The sequence below is a fragment of the Myxocyprinus asiaticus genome, chromosome 22 (assembly GCF_019703515.2).
Source record: "Myxocyprinus asiaticus isolate MX2 ecotype Aquarium Trade chromosome 22, UBuf_Myxa_2, whole genome shotgun sequence".
Classification (NCBI taxonomy): domain Eukaryota; kingdom Metazoa; phylum Chordata; class Actinopteri; order Cypriniformes; family Catostomidae; genus Myxocyprinus; species Myxocyprinus asiaticus.
In genome coordinates this window covers 22,999,452-23,024,845 of record NC_059365.1, presented here as the reverse complement: position 1 = coordinate 23,024,845, position 25,394 = coordinate 22,999,452, and the positions used below count along the sequence as shown (strand labels likewise).

At 37.8% G+C, this 25,394-nt stretch overlaps 1 protein-coding gene across 2 annotated transcripts in view; it reads left to right on the top strand.

Moving 5' to 3' along the window:
* The window catches only part of LOC127412917 (E3 ubiquitin-protein ligase RNF130-like), a 74,716-nt gene that overhangs the window by 35,982 nt on the left and 13,340 nt on the right, over positions 1 to 25,394 (top strand). For both annotated transcript variants that reach the window (XM_051649640.1, XM_051649639.1), the window contains exons 4-6: positions 2,909 to 3,159; positions 4,825 to 4,896; positions 16,770 to 16,852. In XM_051649640.1, coding sequence (XP_051505600.1) covers positions 2,909 to 3,159; positions 4,825 to 4,896; positions 16,770 to 16,852 — 406 coding nt within the window. The remainder of the gene's footprint in view (positions 1 to 2,908; positions 3,160 to 4,824; positions 4,897 to 16,769; positions 16,853 to 25,394) is intronic.

Here is a 25,394-nt window from a genome sequence, read left to right as displayed (position 1 = left end):
GGCCATGTCTCATTGACAAACGCGCACACATGCAAAAATGATCATGTACACCAATGTGTATTTATTAAAATCATTACAAAAACACACCAGCACGTAGACCGTATAATCAGACGTTTGTAGACACATGAATAAAAATAAACATGATGTCAGACACTTATGATACCAGCGAAATTCATACTAACGTTCTCTGACATTCAAACCCATTTCAAACACTTTGTGCTCCAGTGACAGTCAGTATTTGGCTGTAAGATGCAGCAGTTTTGAAGCAAAACAAACCACATGCCTGTTCACCCATTGACTTAAGTTTTATCCTGCAGAAAAGTAAATGCGTACTCCAAAGCATAAACTGTAACTGCTGAACATTTGTCATATGCAGAGCATTGGTCGATCGGATTTATTTCCATCTATCAAGTGTTGCTCACTGATTGAAGTGAACTTGTTTTTGTGTGTGAACAGCTTGTGTTTTTATGTACTGCTTAAATACTTTTTTAATAATGTAATTAGAAGGATTAAAAGATAGATTATTTAAAATGTCTTTTGTTCATACATGATTATTATCAGTAGTAATAAATTAAAATTTCAGAACTGATACAAGGTAATTTTAAGTTTAGTCATGAAGTTCTACATGGAACAAGCTGATAGTTCCTTTTACGTGATCTGTTAGCCAATCAGCTTGCATACTTCCTCTTTGTGTAGCATTTAAATGGCATCAGTTGTCACTGCTGCGTGCTATGAAAGTTTTCTCTCTGAAAACATCCTCCTCCCCAGCACCACTAGTCTAGAGCTGCTTCACAGGGATTGTATGTATTTCAAGTCTAACTGCAGCAGCATGTCTTGTATTCTGCTCGTTCTTGCTACTGCCACAGGGAATGAGATTGTGACATGTCACAGGCCTGATTCAAACCTGAGCTGCCCACATGAGCACCACAGCTCAACGGGTCATGAGCATTTGCACTAACTGCTGCAAACTAAAGCATTACTAGAATTATTATAGTAGTCAAGCTGTGCCAAGATTTTAGGAATTATAAGATTTGTTTCACTATACTATATTTAATCATAGTGCTTTAAGTAACTACAGCTCCACTTGGTGCCCTTCATGAGATTTTGTATAACCTGTCTCCTGTGATTCCTTCACAGCCTTGCCGTGCTATCTGCTGCTACAAAGCTGTGAAAGTAGATTTCTGCCCCAATAGACCGTAAAGGTATTAGACTCATCATAGGAAACAACCAATTTAATGTTCCATTATGTCATCTCAGTGGTTCTCAAAGAACTTAACCTGAAAAAAATTGTTATAGTCTTTCCAGGGCCTTGCAGTGTAAAATGCCATAAATCACAAGCACAGAATGATGGAAAAATCTCAGGCCATGGCTAGATATGAATGATGTTATTTAAGCAGAGACGTTCTGGGATGCATGTATTAAAACAATATATAGGTATGTCCATCAGGTTTGTGCCATAAAGGGCAAGAACGAATCTTATCTAGGCCTATGCTTTGCTATGAGTTGAACTGCCATCCAGATTCACAAATCTTTAAATTAGGAATATGCACGGATAGTCATTATTCGATTAACTGTTCGACGTGCCTGTATTTGAATACCAAATTCACAGTTTGGTTATTCTACACGCGATAGAGGTCTCCGACCCGACCCGGGCCTGACGGGTGTGTGGGTCTGCGCTGTTTTTCTGATTGTTTTTCTATCTACACGTGCGCTAGACAGACGCTCTTTTACCATTGTGCTGATTCTCACTCTTTTTTTTTTTAAAGTGCCTCGCGCAGGATCACCACATTCTTTAGACACCGTGTCAAGTTATAAAGGACTGCAATTTTCATAAACGCATCACAAGACATCTGTATGATTTCATTCATTGCACTGGGCCTAGATTTTTTTTAACGCAGGTGTCACAAAGATTTGACGTTCTGAAAAAGTTCAGGTTGCAAAAATGCTCTGGTGTGCAGACAATACTTTGACAAGTGAAATGCTAAAACATTTGAAAAATAAAGCAGGCTAAGATACCGCAGCACACTTGCCAACTCCATGCAGATGACTATAGTGTTTGCTGCTATATTTATTCCTGGTGAATAACTGAATAACCATTTATGAACCCTCCAGGTTATCCAAATATTACAAATGGATACCGTGCACATCTCTACTTCAAATGTATTCTGACCAGACAAATGGTTCAGTGAAAGTTTTCATAGTTGCATTAGTTTTCTTTTATATAGTGTATCTATATTGCAAAATATGGTGAGATTAGATCGCTGGCTAGGCTAAGTCTGCAATAGTTTTCAATCTGTACAGCTCTAGCCTTAATATACAAAGCCCAAGGGCCTGTATTATATCAGCATCTGTGGCACGGCCTAAGTCCCAGATCGCTGTACCAGGGCCATGTATAGCCAGTGAATGACTGTGTGTCTGTGCAGTGGGTGGAAGAAGTGTTTATTTGTCCTCGTTTTATGATGCAGTTCGTTCTGTGTAATTTGTGTGAATGTTTAATAGGTCAGACCGGAAGCATTAAACTCAACTGGACAAGATTAGTGTTTGTGAGGTTTTGATAATCTCTCAATACAGACATGTTAACACGGATTAAAAAGGAAATTCAAGTGCTTCCAGAGTGAATTGAGGATCTGATATCTCTTTCTAGGAAAATGTGACCCTTTTGATTTAGGGTTCCTGTAGCTCAACTGGTAGAGCATGGCGCTAGCAACCTCAAGGTCATGGGTTCGATTCCAAAGGAACAGAAACTGAAACCGTATACCTTGATTGCACTGTAAATCGCTGCTGATAAAATTGTCTGTCAAATGCATACATATAAATGGGTCTGCATTTATTAAACTAGCTGAAGCAAATAGGTTATTTGTGTATGCATGAGTGTACACTGTCTCTGATATAAGCCCTCTCTCCAAAGGCACTGGTGACATAGTGGCGGTGATGATCACAGAGACCTTTGGAAAGGAAATTCTGGGCTTCCTGGAGAAGAACCAGACTGTGCTAGTGTCAGTGATGGTGGGGTCACGAGGGCCACCCAAGAACATCAATCGTGGCTCCTTGGTGTTTGTCTCCATCTCCTTCATTGTGCTGATGATTATCTCCTCTGCTTGGCTCGTCTTTTACTTCATTCAGAAGATCAGAGACACCAGCGCACGGGACCGCAGTCAGGTCTTATACATACACACACACACACACACACATCACATTACTAACACACACAAGCCTTGCACTTCCACCTTCAACCTCCTTTGCAATTTCTTTGAGTACACACACACACACACACACTTACACCCTTAAGGCCCAGGTATACTTTGTTTTTCTGCATTCCGGATCAGATCCTGCCTGGTCGACCATGTTGCCTTTCAAAGTATACTCTTTTGACCGCGAACGAATACGAACTTTGCGCCACACATACTGTGAACGTAGCAATCAGCAACATGGACAACAAAAATGTACTTGCGCTTAGAGCTTGTATCATAACCTTACTAGTTTTTTTCTTTCGAAGACCTCCCTGATATTTTGTTTGGCTTATCTGACCTTCAAGAACTTCCTGTGCTCAAAGATATGATGTAGTAATTGGCCCAGTCTTCCCAGCTCATGAAATCTTAATGCAGAAGTGTGTGTGTGTGTGTGTGTGTGTGTGTGTGTGTGTGTGTGTGTGTGTGTGTGTGTGCGCGCGCTCTGCCTCTTCAGCCTCTGGATCCACACACTCATGCAGGCACAGACACATAGACATAATTTCCCCACTGTAGTATTGATGTCTCTTGTTCTCTTTTTTTTTACCAGACCCTTGAATTAACTACTAACATTAAAGGGCTATAATTATCAGGCCATTTTAACAGCTGCCAATATGTAGCAGTATAAATGTTAACATGTAAAATCTTAATCTCTTTTATTCACCAGTACATATGAGGTACTGGAATTTACTTTGATAACATTTGAAATCTAATCAACATGCGACAGTAGACACAGTTGCAATAAATACAGTAAGACGTGCACAGTACAATATACAAACTATCTACAATGTACATTTTATACATCGGAGGGTAGAAATTAAAGCGGTGAGTATTTAGCTGATGAACGGATCAAATAAACTCATCATAGACTCTTTACTTACAGTAAATGTAGTTGCAAACACATGTGTACACTGACATACACATATACTATACCTCTCATTGACTTCTATTCTGTTCTTTAATTAAGCCAATTATAATTACTACAGACTAACCCTAACCTCGTGCAGACCCACATTGGCATTTTTACGTTTTAGTTAAGACATTATTTGGCTAATTTCTGAAACTTTTTACCTGAGAAGACCCTCACAAATATACAATAGTTAAACAAGCACACACATGTTAGCTAATGCAAATACTTTAGCCCCAGTTGGCCCTTTGGCTTTTCTTCAAATTGCCGGCGGTAAATCACTTAGCTGTTTATTTAGCAATAAACTGGCAGAATGAAGAACATCTCAAAACACACAACATAAACACAACACACTCAAACACACACAGACAATAAACTGCACAGAACAGAGTGCACTCTGTCTTTTATTTATGACCCTCTTTATCAGTCCTTTTATGGGCTCTGCTTCATTTGCTTTATACAATCCTGATATGTTCCTTGAGCCCTGTAGTTGAAACACAATTAATATGGCTAATGCGTTCTTCTCTGCCTCATTACTCAGCTCTACCTTGTTTGTCAAAATCTGAATTGAAATTTTCTGTTATACAGAGTCTTTTATTTCCCAACTTTGTTTAGTCATTTTAATTTCCAGTTTCAATAAATCAAGTTGAAAATCTAAAATTACTCTCCTCTTGTCCTTTGTTACTATAGCGACGACTGGGAAATGCTGCCAAGAAGGCCATTAGCAAGCTGACTACCAGGACAGTAAAGCGAGGGGACAAGGTGAGGTCTTTTGACGTCATAGCTTGTTTACTTTTTTCAGGCTTGTGTTTATCTTTGTCATATCTGCCAGGGGTTAGTAAGCAGCACTGTTTCCTATTATGGACCTGTTTTGTGCATTTCTCCATCCATAATGCATCTCAGTACACTGGCCACGTACACACTGTAGCTAAATATGGTTGTCACTCCCCCTCTGAGTGCTTAATTCCTTTGTGACAGCCACATTCTACAACTAAATGACTGAAACAAGTAGCAACTAAACAAATAACTCTGTTGTTTAGATTCCTTTTTGAACGTAAACCTAGCTACTTTGTCAGAAAAATGGACAAGCTTATCTTTACAAAAATAATTATATGACTTATGATGCAGCTCTAAATAAATGTTCACTGTTGTCTAATGTGTGTGAATAGATGTTTACAAGAAGCATCCAACATGCTTTTCATTTTCCAGATTTTAGTACTTATGGGCGATTGCTGATTGTTAATTTGATCATTAATTAGCTGATATATGGGTGTTGCTTTGGGCATTTTCTTGTCGCAGGGGTTGATTTTTATTAAAACTAACAGATTTCTTTTTTTGTCTTTTTGTTGTATGACTTGGACACTTTTTGTCATTCCGTCATTATTGACAGTATTTTTGGTACTTTTCGAATACCTTTTATGTAGCATATAGATTTTGATGTTTTAGCCTTGTCTCACACCGGACCTTCAATATTAAACTATGAAAATCCATAGTAAAAACACAAATTATAAAATTTTTGAAACTATGATAGTCTAATCAAAGAGTGAATTAAACATAAACCATTTCAATATTTAGCTTGTGAAAATTATTTATATAATTTTTCCCTTATAGTTTTTTTCAAAAGTTATTGTACTTGTTAACAAAGTAATTTGTCATTTCCAGTCAAGATAAAAATACTATTTGTATTTAAAATGTTAGCTATGAAATTACCCTTTAGCGAAATGAAAGGAGTCTGCCAATTAAATTCAAAAACATTAGAAACATAATTTCCACCACTGAATTCTATCAAACACAATACAAAATTTGAGATGTGGTGGAAATTACACTGTGGTGCGAATTTCCATGACTCTCATAAAAAATAAAATAAAAACATATAGCATTGCTAGTATACAAAATAGATAAATAAATAAATTAATTAATTAATTAAAAAAATATATTGAGCGTGTTAAAAATGTTTTAATGAGACTTTACTTTCCAGAAGTCCTCTGTGCTATAAATGGCAGAAGTCTAATAGATACCCATATGAAAATAAATAAAAAATGCTGAGTGTACCACACCAAAAAAAGCCCAAAGAAAGACATTTACCTGTGTAAATGTCAGATAAATGATGAGGATTGGAGGATCATGAGACTTCACAGCTGTTGGGTTTGGAGAAGGGGTGGAGTCATGCCAGTCAATGCATACAGTATCATATCCCAGTCAAGGTCAGCTCGCATCAACTATGAATAAAACATCAGTGGCCTTGAAGAGGCGCTGCAAGAAATTGAAACCTTTCATCTGAGAGAGGTCAGGCTGAGTAGAGATTGAGTGAGAGAACATCTGTCTGTCTGCCTCTCTCTGTCTCTCTCTTCTTATCCCTCTCTCTCTCTCCCTTGAAAATGTATCTTACTGTATTAGAGCCATCTTTTTCCAAAATATTTATTGCAGAGAGTGTTCTTGTTACCAGTACAGAGGATGTGGCCACACAGGAAAGCAGAGCAGAGAGATGGAAAATAATTAATTTAAATTATATAGAGTAAAGGTGTGAGGCTTCCTGAGAAAGTCCCTGGTAAGCATCCAGTGATAGGTAGGTGTTGCTTGGGCAAAAGGCCAATGATAATGTAGTACTTACTGTAGCAGAAAGGGGAAAGGGGATTCATTCAAAAAATTCAAAAAAAGAATGTTCAGGCTACAGTAATAAGTTATAAAACACTGTATATCAGTATGATATGTGATGTAATGTGATATGACCATAGCCTTTCTGTTAGTTCGAACCAGTCTGGCCATTCTCCGTTGACCTCTCTTATCAACATGGCGTTTCCGTCCGCAGAACTGTCGCTCACTGGATGGTTGTTTTTTTTGGGGGGGGCACACCATTCTCAGTAAACTCTAGAGACTGTTGTGCGTGAAAATACCAGGAGATCAGCAGTTACAGAAATACCCAGCCCATCTGGCACCAACAATCATGCCACAGTCGAAATCACTGAGATCACATTTTTCCACATTCTGATGGTTAATGTGAACCTCTGAAACTCCTGACCCATATCTGCATGATTTTATGCATTGCACTGCTGCCACATGATTGGCTGATTAGATAATCGCATGAAAATGTTGGTGTACAGGTGTAACTAATAAAGTGGTTGGTAAATGTATATATTTAATCCTCAGAGTGATCACATTCCTGCCCATTCTGAATGTTTGTAGATAAAGTCAGATTATATCATTCTGTTTATTTGTGTATGAGGCATTTATGTGCAACAAAAGCATCCTTATACTGTATACCCTCAAGCTTTACTGCCTGTGTCTCGGCCTCTGAGTATTGGCCAGGTCCCTTTTGCAGAGACCGACTGGACCACAGTCGATGACTCAAGCTCTGAGAGGGGCCCATTAGAAATCATACACCACTCACCACAACATGACCTTGACCATGCAGAGACAGGACACTGCCAGGTGATGAAAATAGCATCTAGAGTAGAGAAGGTGCATCCAGGAAGAACAGGGCAGTGTGTGATATAAAACCTAGGAGGATTTTTGTCACTTTCGAACTAGCTACGTGCAGAGGGAGGTCTAGTTTGCCTACTGTGTGATGTTCTGCCTGCTACTAGAGGTACTTGTGCTACAACAGTATATAAATTGAATAGAAAAAAGTATTCTCTTTTTCTTGTTTTACTGCTGTGGTTTTCATAACACTAATTCTTAAAGGGAATGAGGTAGTAGTGCTTATTTTGTTACTTTAAGTATAAGCAGGCCCAGGCGGAATCAAGAGACTTTTCCCATATTTTCTGTGCTGATTTTTGGGGAAATTCTGCAGAATTAATTTAAACATGGTAAAATGTGTTAAATGGGGCTGAGAATACTACACTCTATTTGATAGAATAAAACAATCAAATTAGCCAAATACTCTGCTCAAAAAAATTAAGGGAACACTTAAATCACACATCAGATCTCGATGAACAAAATATATTGAAGATCAAAATCTTTACTGTTCATTGTGTAATTCATTGAGAACAAAATGACGTAACAACGTTCAATGGAAACCAAAATCACCAACCGATTGAGGGCTGGATTCAAACTCACACCAAAAATCAAAGTAAACAATTGAAATCACAGGCTGTTCCAACTTGCGTGAATTTTATCCCGGCAACTCATAATGTGACTCAGTAGTGTGTATGGCCCCCACGTGCCTGTATGCACTCCCGACAATGTCTGGGCATGCTCCTGATGAGTCGGCAGATGGTGTCCTGGGGGATCTCCTCCCAGACCTGGATCAGGGCATCAGTGAGCTCCTGGACAGTCTGTGGTGCTACTTGTCGGCGTCGGATGCATCGATACATAACATCCCAAAGGTTCTCAATTGGATTCAGGTCTGGGGAACGTGAGGGCCAGTCAATGGCATCAATGCCTTCATCATCCAGGAACTGCCTACACACTCTGGCCACATGAGGCCGGGCATTGTCCTGCACCAGGAGGAACCCAGGGCCCACTGCACCAGCGTAAGGTCTGACGATGGGTCTGAGGGTTTCATCCCGGTACCTAACAGCAGTCAGGGTACTGTTGGCTAGCACATGGAGGTCTGTGCGATCCTCCAAGGATATGCCTCCCCAGACCATCACTGACCCACCGCCAAACCGTTCATTCTGGATGATGTTCACCACGGCGTCTCCAGATCTTTCACGTCTGTCACATGTGCTCAGTGTGAACCTGCTCTCATCTACAGTGCATCCGGAAAGTATTCACAGCACTTCACTTTTTCACTTATTCCTAAATGGATTAAATTCATTAAATTCATTATTTTCCTCAAAATTCTACAAACAATAACCCATAATGACAACGTGAAAGAAGTTTGTTTGAAATCTTTGCAAATTTATTAAAAATAAAAAACGTCAGAGCACAAACCAAGCCATGAAGTCCAAGGAATTGTCTGTAGACCTCCGAGACAGGATTGTATCGAGGCACAGATCTGGGGAAGGGTACAGAAAAATTTCTGCAGCATTGAAGGTCCCAATGAGCACAGTGGCCTCCATCATTTGTAAATGGAAGAAGTTTGGAACCACTAGGACTCTTCCTAGAACTGGCCACCCGGCCAAACTGAGCGATCAGGGGAGAAAGGCCTTAGTCAGGGAGGGGAACAAGAACCTGATGGTCACTCTGACAGAGCTTCAGCGTTTCTCTGTGGAGAGAGGAGAACCTTCCAGAAGAACAACCATCTCTGCAGCACTCCACCAATCAGGCCTGTATGGTAGAGTGGCCAGACGGAAGCCACTCCTCAGTAAAAGGCACATGACAGCCCGCCTGGATTTTGCCTAAAGGCACCTGAAGGACTCTCAGACCATGAGAAACAAAGATTGAACTCTTTAGCCTGAATAGCAAGCGTCATGCCTGGAGGAAACCAGGCACCGCTCATCACCTGGCCAATACCATCCCTACAGTGAAGCATGGTGGTGGCAGCATCATGCTGTGGGGATGTTTTTCAGCGGCAGGAACTGGGAGACTAGTCAAGATTCAGGGAAAGATGAATGCAGCAATGTACAGAGACATCCTTGATGAAAACCTGCTCCAGAGTGCTCTGAACCTCAGACTGGGGTGAAGGTTCATCTTCCAACAGGACAGTGACCCTAAGCACACAGCCAAGATAACAAAGGAGTGGCTACGGGACAACTCTGTGACTGTCCTTGAGTGGCCCAGCCAGAGCCCAGACTTGAACTCGATTGAACATCTCTGGAGAGATCTGAAAATGGCTGTGCACCGACGCTCCCCATCCAACCTGATGGAGCTTGAGAGGTCCTGCAAAGAAGAATGGGAGAAACTGCCCAAAAATAGGTGTGCCAAGCTTGTAGCATCATACTCAAAAAGACTTGAGGCTGTAATTGGTGCCAAAGGTGCTTCAACAAAGTACTGCGCAAAGGCTGTGAATACTTATGTACATATGATTTGTTTCGTTTTTTATTTTTAATAGATTTGCAAAGATTTCAAACAAACTTCTTTCACGTTGTCATTATGGGGTATTGTTTGTAGAATTTTGAGGAAAATAATTAATTTAATCCATTTAGGAATAAGGCTGTAACATAACAAAATGTGGAAAAAGTGAAGTGCTGTGAATACTTTCCGGATGCACTGTATGAAGAGAACGGGGTGCCAATGGCAGACCTGCCAATTCTGGTGTTCTCTGGCGAATGCAAATTGAGCTGCATGGTGCTGGGCTGTGAGCACAGGTCCCACTAGAGGATGTCATGCCACCCTCATGGAGTCTGTTTCTGACAGTTTGGTCAGAAACATGCACACCAGTAGCCCGCTGGAGGTCATTTTTTAGGGCTCTGGCAGTGCTCCTCCCATTCCTCCTCGCACAAAGGAGCAGATACCGGTACTGCTGCTGGGTTGATGCCCTTCTACGGCCCTGTCCAGCTCTCCTCGTGTAACGGCCCGTCTCTTGGTATCTCCTCCATGCTCTTGAGACTGTACTGGGAGACACTGCAAACCTTCTTGCGACAGCACGTATGGATGTGCCATCCTGGAGAAGCTGGACTACCTGTGCAACCTGAATGGGCTGCAGGTACCGCCTCATGCTACCAGTAGTGACAAGGACACTAGCAAAACGCAAAACTAGAGAAGAATCAGTCTGGAAGGATAAGGAGAGAGCAATTTTCTGTGGCCACCACTTGCAAAACCATTCCCTTTTTGGGGGTTGTCTTGCTTTTGCCTCTCCAGTGCACCTGTTGTCACTTTCATTTGCACCAAAACAGGTGACATTGATTCACAATCGCTTAGGCTTCCTAACTGGACAGATTGATATCCCTGAAGTTTAATTGACTTGGTGTTATACTGTGATTACGTGTTCCCTTAATTTTTTTGAGCAGTGTAATTTAACAAATTAACACGTAAGGGGCACTGAATATGTAGAGCTTTTGGAATGGTAGGTGATCAAATTCTGAGGAAATCTTCAGCGGTTTCTAAGGAGTTTTGTGTATGCAACAGCAGTTAAAATAACACTGCCATTTAAAGTTCATACAGTAGTAGTAATAAGCAGTCAACACTATTAAAACATCTCTACAGTAGCTCACTGTTCATTTTTGTATTCAGATTTCTCTTATTAATATTGGAGGATTTAGTGTTTAGCAACTCCTTGTGTAGACATACAGATGACAGTCAGTAGTCACTCCTACTAGTAGTAAACATTTTCTCTATGGTGCCAAGATCTGTTTTGACTGACCTCTCATGTCAGTCAAATGACAGATGGCCTGAAATCAGAGTCAGAAAGAGACAGCATCTTTGACACATTGTATTACTAATGCTGAACAGTAGCTCTCTTCTGCTCAGTCACCCATGCATTAAGAGAGGCACTTAATGCATTTTTATATATATATATATGAGCATCTTCCCTTTTTTCCCCAAAGAGAGTTTTTAGAACCACACTTAACTGAATTAAATGTAAATATAAATTAGACAAAAAACTTTGTTCAGAAAATGGCATACTATCATGCTTTGCAGATATGCAAATTATCTGTTTGCATGGAATACCTGGATGATAAACTACATTCGCAAAATGTAAATTATACAGTATAACCACCAGAGCACATGGCATGGGATACTGTATCCCTGAACTGGAGATATCAACTATGATCTTTATTTCCAAGATGATGAATCAAAGCCTATTTCTGCATGTTATATAGTGAGGTCATGTGAAAACAATGTATCATACTATTTAGAATGCTTATTCCATACTGCATATTGTATCTGATACTTTTCTAAAATGGTAAGCAGTTTGCATTATATACTATGATTTATGCATTGACAGTATGTCAGTATTTCATTCCGAACATACTATGTGCCCCAGTTTAAAGTGTCAAGACTATAGGTTATGGAAACTTTCATCTTAATTGGAAAGTGGACTACTTATACACTTTCAGTCTCTCTTTGTTTAGAATTCAGGTATTTGCTTGTCACAGTAGCCATGTGTTTTGAAATAACATAGGTTATGTCCAGAATTGAATACTAGCGTTCTTGCAGCATGATGCACAGTATACAATGTAAACAGCCTACTATTTTTTGTACTATTTGAAACCGTACGCAATGTATAACGCTAAACATTTCAGACTGTAATATGCTTACATTTACATTTGACACATGTTGTCAGATGCTCTCATTACATGCATGTTTAATTCAGGGAGTGGCATCCAGTCTCAGAAATTAAAGTGTCATCTCTGAAATTAAAGTGGTTATTTACATTTTTAATCCAATTTAAAAATAACCCAGTCTTAACTCTGGGCAGTTTGATCAAAAAAGGTGTGAAAGTGTCTGATATTTGTGAAAATATTGTCTGATATTGTTCATTTGTCATACTGAAACAGAAGGTCAAGTTAAGCGCTTTGCGTTGTGGTATACAGTATTGCATGCAATATGCTCTGGTGTATGCTGCACGTTTTGGCAAATTATGTAGGCCATATGGGTATCTCATGCACACAGAAAATGTTGTGCCCAGAATATTGCTATAGCATGCTATTCCAAACAAAGCATAATGCAGTGTAATATTTACAGTAGATCCCAGTGAATGTATCATATTTTACTGCAGCTTTGATACACTATGCCAGTTCAATATTTTACTTTTGTAACTTCACACAGACCACTTTAAACTCATCTGTTTGCAACAATTAATTTAGTATGTAGTTTCTTAGCTGAAGCTTAAATGGTGCACTTAAGAATAGCTGGGCAAGGAATATAAGGACGAGGAAAGGAGGAGGTCAAGAGATCAGATCAATATAGAGTGAAATGCAGGTACTCAAAGCATATCACCAAGGGTTTAAAGAGAAAGTCACACCTGATGTGTCATAAGGTCAGAATGCATATTTAATAGTAAAGGGCTAGTGATGCTTGAGTACATATAGTAGGAAGGATCCAGGGTCCTAAAAGAGTTAAGTTGAAGGGTTAGTTCACCCAAAAATGAAAATTCTCTCATTCTTATGCTATCCCAGGTGTGTATGACTTTCTTTCTTCATCAGAACACATTTGAAGAAAAATAGAAAAATATCTTAGCTCTGTAGTAGGGGTGTAAATCATGATTTCATCATGATACGATCTTATATCAGTTCTCTTGGTCTGTGATCCGATATTTGCCAATACTTCAAAGTCTGCCGCGATACGATTTTGATTAGATTCAGGGCAATGCGATCGATATTCCGATATTATGTGCCTATTTTACACAATCAATAAAAAATATGTTGCCCTTAAATTTTTGACCAAAATATATTTTGAATAATTTATTGAGCTCTCTGAAAGTGCAAATTTGGGACATCCACAACAAAATAAGGTACTTCAGATATTGAAAAAAATTATACAGATAATAATATTAAAAAATAACGTCACACACAAGTGATCATCAATCGTCTGATTACATCTTATTTTTCAGTTTAATCCAATTCAATGTACTTATATACCCATGACTTGTTTCCAACTATCCGTGCTATCCGCAGTTTTCTTGGCTACAACTTCCACAGTTGTAATGAAAAAATCTGTTACAGTTAACTGGGATAAATGTTAGTAAGGGTGTTGATGTGTAGATTTGTAAACTCTTATAACTGATGCTAATGCTGGGCAGCATGTGATTTCTCTTTCCCTCATTAGTGCTGTTCAGTAGGGCTGAAACGATTAGTCGACGTTATCAACAACATCGACAATAAAAAATTGTCGACAAAAAATGTCGTTGTCGAATATTCGTTTGATCTTAACCTAACATAAGATCATATGAAACGCTAATGATTGCACACAAGAGCAGCACTGCAGCTCGCGCCTGACTGAGGAGAGGAAGAAAACACATTTCACAGTCCAGACGCACTCTAAACTTTCCAAACAGCTTCAGGTGATGTAGATCACAAAGTATGAGGGAATTATAATGCAAAAATACAAAATAAGTAAATACAGAAGCACTCTCATTGTGGAACAAGCAGAGCCGGAGCTGACGTTCAGCTTAAGCAAAACTTGCGTGTCGAGCATCTTTAAAGGAAACACCCCAGCGTTACATCTTTAATACAGTTCTATTTATTGCGTTATAGCTTTATTAAAGTTAAAATAATAAGGAAACTGGCATTTCTGTGCGGTCAGCGCCTCTTCTATGAGTTGCGTGAAGTGTCCCAATCTAAGGGGGAGAGATTGAAACTGCACCCGGCTGAGGTACACTCTGTTGTGGGGATGCTCATCCCTCGAGTGTGTGCTCTTAATGCAGCTAGATTATAACGCGATGGCAACTTATTGAATCATAATATATGTGTCACTGTGCATTTCTTATCGTGAAAATTGGCAAAATGCAGCTTTATTAATAAGAGAGAGTTTGTTTTTTTGTGAGTTAAAGATGGATTGAAGTGAACAAAAAGGTGAGAGAGGTAGTCCTCGCCCCATTATACACTGCAAAAAAAAATACATTTTTTTTATTTGTTTTTGTTTTGGCTTGTTTTCCAATATAAATATCTAAAACTCCTTTAAAACAACGTACATTTACTTTAGCAGCTATACTGCAGAAGAATTTTTATTTTTTATTTTTTTATCTGAGAATGTTGAATATAATATTTAAAATACAAATATTTTAAAATATCTAAAAATCCTTTAAAAAAAGATGCATTCACCTGAGAAGCAGCATATACTTGCTTTTAGAGAATAGATCTTGAATATAAGTGTATTTTGTCTTTACTGCACTCGCAGAAGTATAACCAAGTGAAAAGATACACTTATATTTAAGATACATTCTCTTTAAGCAAGTCTAAATATCTTATATGTTACTTGTCAAGTAAATGTATCTTGTTTTAAGGATTTTTAGACCATTTTAAATGGAAAAAAGACTAATACACTTGATAACAATAGGATTTTTTTGTAGTGAAATTTGTACTGAATTAAACATAATAAAAAGTATTTTTTCCCTTTAATTCAGTGAATGTCATTTAGAGGTATTTTTAAAAGATGATTTTGTCCTCTTTATTGTTAGCAAGCACGTTTAGTACAACCTTTTAAGTCAGGGCACAAGCTGAATAGTCGGTTTAGAGCTAATGATTAATCGCTGGAATAATCGCTCGAATAATCTTTCGAATAATCGTTAGATTAGTCAATTATCAAAATAATCGTTAGTCGCAGCCCTATTGTTCAGAATGTCGGCGTTGTCAAGATGTTTCACATGGTTGAACTGCTCCATGGTACTTTTAAATAGCAAATTCTCATGTAAAATTCGAATGGGTCGCATGCGCAACAATATCGATGGAAGCCCGAATTAATCACGCATGTGAGCTGCTCTGTGTTTGTCATGAGAGCTAGCATTTTAATGAGCACTCGGTTGACGTGCTCGCACTGATCCTGTCACTAGTCTGGAGCTCGCATTTTGCGGGAAGCCCGGTTGATGCGCACACACGGATAGCAGAGTGCAATTTGGCTTCACAGACCCTGCACACATCCTTGTCCCACATGAAAAGCGTATTTAGCACTCATAAAGTGAAATAAATGTAAGAAGGTTGCTTCATCGCCTGACTGAAATGCGTATGGACATGGCTAACATGAGAGTATTAAAATAAAGGTTCATCTTAAAAAAAAAAATAAAAAAATGTCTATGTTGATATTTACAGCTTGTATCGATAACATTGGATCATTGGTTATTGGATTGATGCATCGATCCAGATTGATGGATTGTTACATCCCTAGTCTGTAGGTCCTTAAAATGCAAGTGGATGGTGATCCAGTCTTTGAAGTTCCAAAGAGAACAGACAGTCAGCATAAACGTCATCCATATGACTCCACTGGTTACATTAATGTCTTCTAAAGGGAAACTCCCTTTTGGTGAGAGAAAAGATCAATAATTAAGTACTTTTCAACTATAAATCATCGCTTCCGGTCAGCAGCAGTACGCGCGTGTGACATAATTGCATTGGCATGTTCACACGAGAACAGACGCCCATGCGACACACCTGGAAGAGCTGCACTGTTTACAACGGAATAGTAGGAACGCTGTACAGAACCTTCTTTAATTTTGGTTTAGATCTGTATTTGTATCTGTTTGTTTACTCACAATGCATTTGTGTGCTCATCCTGGATGTCTCAACCAAGAGAAAAATGTGAGATTACATCCGTGACATGCCTACGTGAATATGTCAAACAAGAGACCATGTGAACTCCGCCCTCTCGTGAATGTGCGTACGGCTGCTGACCGGAAGTGATGATTTATAGTTAAAAGTACTTATATATTGATATTTTTCGCACCAAAAGCGATTGTTTTGCTTTAGAATACATTAATTTAAACAGTGGAGTCATATGGAAGACGTTTATGCTGACTGTTTGTGCATAATTTTCTAAGCTTCAAAGATCGGATAACCATCCACTTGGATTTTAAAGACCTACTGAGCTAAGATTTTTCTATGTACTTCAAATGTGTTCTGCTGAACTATCCCTATAATAGCAGCTGTGTGTTTCTGCTGTTAGCGGTCAGTCATTGGGTGTTAGTTTTTGTTATTTCACCTATCGTTGCTTTTAGCTAGTTCCTGCTTTTCCTGCCAGTTAAAATAATTTAAATTTAACATCCTTTGTGTCCTAATGTTACAATTGTGTACTAATGTGACCACCATTTGGATGTTTTAGCTCTATTTTGACTGAAAAGACTCATCAGTATTCCTTGTTGTGTTCATGTTTTACAGGAAACCGAGCCAGATTTTAATCATTGTGCGGTGTGCATTGAAGGTTACCAACTAAATGATGTTGTCCGCATCCTACCTTGCAAGTAAGTGTGTGTTTTTGTTTTGTAAAGGCACTCTTTTTAATGTTTGCAGATGACATTTCCATGTAATAACATTTTCATTCAGGATTTGTACAAACCTATAGCAGAGAAACTGCCCTTCTCTACCTAAATAAAACTATTAATTTGCATTGCCCAGTGCAATTTGGTTCCCACCCCAGACTTTGAATAATGGTCAAATGACATTTGAAGAGAGGGAGACAAACACACACACACACACACAAGAGAGAGAGAGAGAGAGAGAGAGAGAGCAGGGGTCACTCTCTGTTGTGAGTTTGTTGAGGAAATATTGCACTGCTGTGGCTGTGAATCATTGCCACTCTCAGACCTGCTTTGCTTATTTTTGCAGCTTAGCTTCTAGTGACCTCTAGGCAGCCAACACACGAACACAGACATACATTTATACTTAAAAACAAACACACACACTTCATACACAGTGCATTAAAGAGAGGAGACATATGGACAAACACACAAACATGCCCTTTCCTATAGTTTCAGACAGCATCTGTTGGGTCTGACCCGGTTACACAGCTGTAAGTCTGGCTGGTAATTCTGTGGAACACTTTACATCAAACACACACATACTGCACATACTCACATGTTAAAACTGCATCTATAGATACACAGTAGCCACTTTCACACATGAAGCATGGTAAATTGCAGTAAAAGTGCTGGATTGCCTTAACTGGTAAATATGGTAAAGATCTGCTAGTCATACATGAAATGGTTTCCGTCTTTTTTCCGTTTTGCTGCTATTCAAATATAAGTTCCAGAATGCCATTAAACTCTCAGGTGTAGTTATTTTATCAGTTGAAAAATGTCTTCATCTTCTTGGATGAAGCAAAGCGCTTTAAGGCTGGATTACACTGCACCATTTTTTAAATCTGAACATGATCTAAAAACACTTGGTATCTCACATTTACCAACAATGTAAATGGCTATAGACAAAAACTGGGCATCACATACTGAATGACTGAGGATCGCTCTGGCTGTCAAGTCGATCCGATCGCAAACTCAAGTGGAAACACATGACAGATGTAAACAAATATGGATGTACGGTAGCGCTGCCGCTGATGTTGCTGCTACTCTGTTCTGATTCTCAAAAGAAATGAGCCGGTCACATTTGGGTGCGGTCTTGGGTGATAGACAGAGACTGTGACGCGAGTTGGAGGTGAGTGGCGTTAAAAGTTAGGCTCCACTTTTTGCACTTGTTCGCCATCTCCATTTCTTTGTGGTCCAGTGTTGTGGCCGCATGCTGTCGATTTCCATTGGCTGCTCACCATATGAATTCAGATTTGTGTAATGGAGCATAATACACTGTGAGATATCCTCTATTGTCAGCTCTAAAATATCAAATATTTTTTAATATCCTCTGACTAAATATAATATTTTAACTACCTGTCAAATTTGATAATTTTTTTACTCCAGAGTAACTGAATCATCCCTGTTTTACATCAGTGCATCCTGACCTCGTACATGCTCAAACCGTTAATCTTACAACTCATTCACACATGGCATAAAGACTGAACTTTTCAGGTAATGTTAAAGCTTCTCATTTGGGGAAATAGCCAGAGCTAAATTTACCTGTATTTTCAAATGGGTCGTGTTCACACATGACCTGTTAACTGAAAATTGCAGTTAATTTTCTGGAAAAGGCTGTACGTAAGTGTGAAAGCGACTAGTGAGTGACAGCATACATCATTCTCAGAATAACTTTACTGTTTTCATCCTTCCCTCTTTTTGACAGTAATATTCTTTTCTGTTTAGTTTTTGAAATAAAGCTACTGGTTTTAGGATTTTAGATACTTCCTTCCAAACCCATAATACTTTCTTTCTTCTTTGGAACACAAAAGAAGTTTTAAATAATGTACTAGTTGCTCTTTTTCGTGAAATTTCAGTGAATGGGGACTGGCATGTTCCAGCCTAAAAAGTTATGCAAAATGGTATACAATGCCTTTTTTATGATGAAAACACCAAAATTTATTATCTGATAATATTGCCCTTGCTCTCCTTGGCGGCTTCATATGAGAAGTAGCAATGTCAGATTTGTAAATGGATCATTCTGATCTTTTCAGTGATTTGGTTGATCTGGTTCACCACGCCAGTCTGAGTGAATTGTTCTCGAATAAAACTGATCCAATCAACTCACTGACTCAGTTGGATAAAGGCTGATTGGAGAGAAAGATTATCAATGAATCACACTTGGTTGATCCCACATTGCACATTTCTGGACTATTCTATGCCATTTTGTAGTGTAAATAATGTTAGTAGTATGTTTACACTGAAAATGCAATAAAAAGAAATGTACTACGAGTACCCAGATGATGCATTTGTTCAACCATCAAAACATTGGAATGTTAGGCACTTCATGCACTCAGTGCTTGCGGCTTGCTTTACAAAGCAGAAGGTGCGGAGTTACAGTAGCTGACTGCATTGCTGGTCTGACAAAACAATTGTAAACTATGGAGAATTGTAGCAACCAGTGAAATTTCAGTGAAGACAGCAATTTACAGATGTGAGTTGAACATTTTAGTATCACCCACACTGTGTGAATATGTTAATTGTTTTAGATACAAGTGTTAAACTGAATGGCAAAACATCTGCATTTAAAACATTACTTCCATCAGCTGTTAAATGGAGAATGCTTCCGTGTAGTAAAAATTTAAGTGTTCCGTTTAGGACGATACCACACTTTAAAAATGTATTCACGACTTGGCCGAGTGCATAGTGTATTCTGTAAGTGCTTAGTGGACAGTACGCCATTTTGGACAGCTTATTTCTCTCACAAAGCTATCATACGACTTCAGCAAACTTGGAACACAAGTCGTGTTTACCACTTTTATAATACTTTTGTGGTGCTTTTGTGTCTTTGCGTCCTTTTGAAGGTTTTAAGCTACAGTCCCCATTCACTGTAATTGCACGGGAAAAAAACAATCAAAATATCTTCTTTGGTGTTCCACAGAAGAACATGAGGGTGTGTAAATAAAGACAGAATTTAAATTTTGAGTAAACTATTCATTTAACCTAAAATCTCTCTCTACAACAGCAGTAAAATGCTAATCCTGAGCCTGGTTAAATGCATTGTTCTCATTGGCTCTCTCCATATGTCTGAATCACTGCCTCACTCCAGTCAGATCAAATAACACACTCATGAGCCAGACCTGCACTGCCTCAAACAGCCACTGGCATTCAGCAACTCACCAGTCTAAATCTCTTAGTCATGATGTGAAGGGTTGAATGACAAACTGGTTTCACCATGCATTTAAGATACCAGTGCAACCAATGTTCTTGTAGTTATTGATTATAAACTGAAAGTTGAATATTTAATATGCAAAGCCAGTTTAGCTGTGTGAGAGGAGTGAAGAGGTTGTCAATTTAACTAAGGGAGTAAACTAAAGTATGAATGAAAGTATATCCCAGAGATAAAACTTCAATTTAAATACAATATGAAATGGCATTTGCAACATTGTATTAGGACTGAGACTCGAACCCTTTCCATTATAAATTGACCCTAATTATGGAACTTTCAGCGATCTTGATCATTACATTAGGACTTCTAATTCTAAGGAACAAGAATGCAAAATGTTTATATATGTACATGTTGTGTTGTGTACAATGTTGTAATGTGTCTAGAGATCAGTTTTTGTTTCAAGGAGCTAGGACCATCCTAAGCTGAAATATACATCCATTTCCATAAACATCTGTATAACCAAAATGTGTCGTGCGCCATGACACAAAGATGGCCGCCGTGGTTAAACCAAGTAAAATAAAAATATGGTGGTTTTGCAATACCAATACTTAAATATAAAAAAATAAAAACAATTTAAAAAAATGGTCAGGCAACCAACTTTACAATTATTGGACCACTTCAGATGGACTGACCCTATTCTTTCCCAGCCATGTGGCCTTGGTTACATCAGCAAAAAAATAATAAAATAAAAAATAATTCACAGATGGGATATATATATATATATATATATATATATATATATATATATAAAATGTAAACAAATATTAAAACTTTTTTTTTCCATTAGAACACCATGCACTGATGATTTGTGAACTCAAACTCAATAATCATTTGAGAAAACTAAGAAATAGATAAATTTAAAAATAGATATATCAATCAATCAAGCAAGCAATTATTTATTTATCAAGGAGACAAATAGATAAAAGTATCTGCAATTTTGATATAAAAATATGTATAAACAATGTGATGAAAATATGCAATTATTCATCACTTTTTAATTTCATAATAAAAATAGCTTGATTGTATTTATCATTGTTCCTCAATTGCTAAATTTAAAATTATGTTCAAGATTTTTTTATATCGGGTTTATTGATTGTTTTATTTATCAAATTGCAGATTCTTTTATCTGTTTATCTACATGTTGATAATTGATTACTTAATTGATTTATCGATTTATCAATTTATTAATCTCTTTTTCATTTGATTTGTTTATTTCTTAGTTGATTTATCGATTTCTGAAATGATAGTTGTCACATTTGTGCCCTGTTATATATAGGGTCTCATTAAGAAAGTGAAAAGTCAGTTTGATTTCTTGTTGTCTTATGTATGTATGTATGTATGAATGTATGTAAATGTGTGATACATTCAAGCCGTACTAGAGATAAACACAGTATTTCATGGTTGATCGCAAATTTTGCAGCCATCTGTCTTCATCTCATTGCTCCATACCCCTGTAAATATCTCTGCTTTCTAAGCACGAGTGTTTCCCCGGCCACAATCAATAACTTTTAGCATAAGTAATGGCAGCATACTTGACCTCACCTTGGCCATTCAATTTACATCCCTGTGCATTAGCTTCCCTGTTCCTTCTCTGTCTTATGGGGTGTGCAGCTCTCTTCATGGCAGTGTGGGTAACCTATTTGATACAGTAGATGCACATGCTTGCACTGGAACTTTCTTGCATAGTAACTGTAAAATAATACATAGAGTGACCACTTTGATGGCATTCATCTCTTTAGTACCCTTTGTGTTGGAAGCACCCTCATCATTTATTCATTTGATCCTTGTCTGCATGTTCTCCATCAAAGCAAATAAAGCTATGTTGGAGTTTGTCTGTAGTTGATCCTGCCTCAGTACAGGATCATTACGCACCACAAATCACAGTGTGTCAGAGGCACTTAGCATTATTTGACATCCTTAGGTAACCCCTCTTAAATGCAATGCTGCAGCTGTACTCCAAAAAAAAAAAAAAATTATTCTCAGAACGCCCTGTAGCTGGCTTCATTCCTGTTCGGTTTTACTCAAATAACTGGCATACACACTTGGAAAAATGTTTTTCAAGTAAATGGCACAGCTTGTTGGCATTATACCTTTTGCTGTGTTTAAGGCTGCTCAGGTTAAATAAACTTCTACACTGAATATCTGACTGACCAATGCAATGATAAAGATTCTACATAATCTTCAGAGCCACAATGGCTGCCTTGTCTCTAGCAGTAGCCACAAAGGCTGGCTTGCAGAGAAACTCCCTCATGAAGAGGGTTTCCGTTGCGAAAGCCCAGGGTCTTTCCTGCACCGAACACAGCTTAGATTGTGTGGCAGCCGGATATGTGGAGGAGGAGAAGAGACTCAAAAGCTCTCTGTGAAAAGCTTGTGTTGCTCTTTTGAAGTCCACCAGCTTCTTGCTTTTAATCTGACTCTCACTTTCCTAACCCTTTCTAGTTGTAATATAAATGTGTAATGTGTTTTTACATGCAGTCTGCTTCTTACACCAGTGTTCTTGGAGCAGTTTCAAATATTCATTGTTGCTGCGAAGAATAATGCTGAAATCATTGGTGTGATGCAGCATGTCATAATTTGGCATTGATTTGACAAGAAAAATAGAAAAAAAAAATATTTGAAACCGAAATAATTTAATATATTTATGGATTTTTGTTTCAAGCAACTATGCAGTGTCTAAGGCTGCTATAAAAAATACTAATATTTTGCATGTTTGTCATTTAATTAAAACATTTTCATTTGAAAAGAACTGGGTTTAGAGATTGATTCAGATACTTGGGAGGGATGTCTTAAGAATATACATGCCTGTTCAATTAACGTAAGGCATAATTTGATACAGTTTAAGATGGTACACAGAATATATTTATCTAAGGTGAAGCTACACCACATCTTTCCAGATGTCTCCCCACTCTGCAGCAGATGTAAGGTAGAAGATGGAACTTTAATACATTCACTTTGGTCGTGTACTAAATTGCAAGATTATTGGAAGAATATATTTGATTGCCTTTCTAAGGTATTTCAAAAAATTCTGGAGCCAGATCAGCTCACAGCTATTCTTGGCATATCCAGTAATATCTGTGCAACTAATGCATATGAAAGATTAGCTATACTATTAAGTATGATAATTGCTAAGAGGTTGATTTTGAGAATGTGGAAGAGTGAACTGGTACCCAAATTTGAAATGTGGGCTAAAGAGCTTGTAAACATATTGGCACTGGAGAGGTTGAGATATCTGAATGATGATAAACTTAGAACATTTGACTAAGTCTGGGGACAGGTTCTGGACCATCTCAAAATAACGAATGAATTACATGTCTAGCTTGTTGATCCTTGGAATTCTAATTTCTGTATAATTTGTGATTAGTAATAACATACTTAGTAATGTGCCTAAATTATCATTGAGGAGCTGAATGAATATAATGTTTTTTTTTTATTTACTTGTACATTATTTTAATTTAATTTGCTTGTACATCATTATCACTTGATATTAGTTTATGTTTGCCCCTCATTATTCTATTATTTTTTCTTGTTTATTTGATGGGCTTGTGAAATGCATACATGTACATATGGAAATATTTGAACTCTTCAAACTAATGTACAAGTTTGGAATTAGCCACTGCATTCATTGTCCCCTCTCTCTCTCTCTCTCTCTCTCTCTCTCTCTCTCTCTCTCTCTCTGAAAGTGAAAGGCAATAAAATAAATATGGAATAAAAACATTTTCATTTGAAATTATATCATCTGCATTACAAATTTGAGTGGAAAGTTTAATTAAAATATCAGAATTTCATAGTATTTGTATGTCCCCCTTTGTTTTAAAGGTGCACTAAGTAATTTTTAGTTTAACTCCAAAATCCATGAATTGTAACTTTTGCGATATGTAGGAAATCATGACCACTCACATTAAAACGAAGACTCCAGTCATATCAGTAACCTTATAAAAGCTGTTTAATTCTGCATGGAGAGGGTCCACACATGGGGGCTGCCATGTTACAGTCACATGACCAGCCGAATACTACTCGCTTAATCTCAGTAACTGTCCTGTTATTTGACACTTTCACTCATTGATTAAAGAAAACATGGCTGACTGTGAATACTACATTTCTACAATGGCATCTGAAACTGAAAACTATTGATTTTAAATGATGCTGCATCAAAGCTGCTATAGGTGTCAGTGTAAGTCCAAGAAGACACAAAGACAAAACTTACTGAGTGCACCTTTAAAGGAATAGTTCACCCAAAAATGAAAATTTGCTGATAATTTACTCACCCTCAGGCCATCCAAGATGTATCTGTGTTTCTTTCTTCATTAAAACAGAATTTAAGATTTTTAGGATTTCATTTCAGGCCTCCTCCTCTAAACAATGCAAGTGAATGTCCTCCATTTTTTAACGGTCCAAAATGCATATTTAGGGTGCATCAAAATAATCCACATGACTAATAAAGTTCTTCTGAACCCAAACAATTGATTATTTTTAGAAACAAAACAATACTTATATACTTTTTATCTACAAATGTTTACTTCTGTACATCTCTGTGACGCGCGCTCATGAGAGGGATGACGTAAGCTCGTTGGTAAGGTCACGCGTAACGTGGAGGAGTCGGGAAGCGCGTCATTGTTTACATTTTATTTTCTTTTTTTTTTTATTATTATTTGGAAATAATTTTTTATTTTATTTTATATTGTTTTGAAATTGTTATTTTTTGTGAACAGCACAAGTTTCTCTTGTAAACAATGACACGATTCCTGACTCCTCCTCCACGTGATGCGTGACCTTACCAACGAGCTTTTCATCCACAAGTTTGTGCAGAACCTGATGATCAATGTTATTTTATCATGATTTAAAAATGTTCCAAAGAGCATCTTTTGTGCTTTAACGGATGCAAGGAAATATTTTTTCAAAGGTGTTCGGATGTCACAAATTCTCTTACTTGATTAGTAATCTAGAAATAGTGTAACATCTTAAAGGGATAGTTCACCCCAAAATGAAAATTCTCTCATCGTTTACTCACCCTCATGCCATCCCAGATGTGTATGACTTTCTTTCTTCTGCTGAACACAAACATTTTTAAAAGAATATTTCAGCTCTGTAGGTCCATACAACGCAAATGAATGATGACCAGAATTCTGAAGCTCCAAAAGGACTTAAAGGCAGCATAATAGTAATCCATATGACTCCAGTGGTTAAATTCATGTCTTCAGAAGTGATATGATAAGTGTGGGTGAGAAACAGATCAATATTTAAGTCCTTTTCCACTATAAATCTCGTCTTCTTTTGATT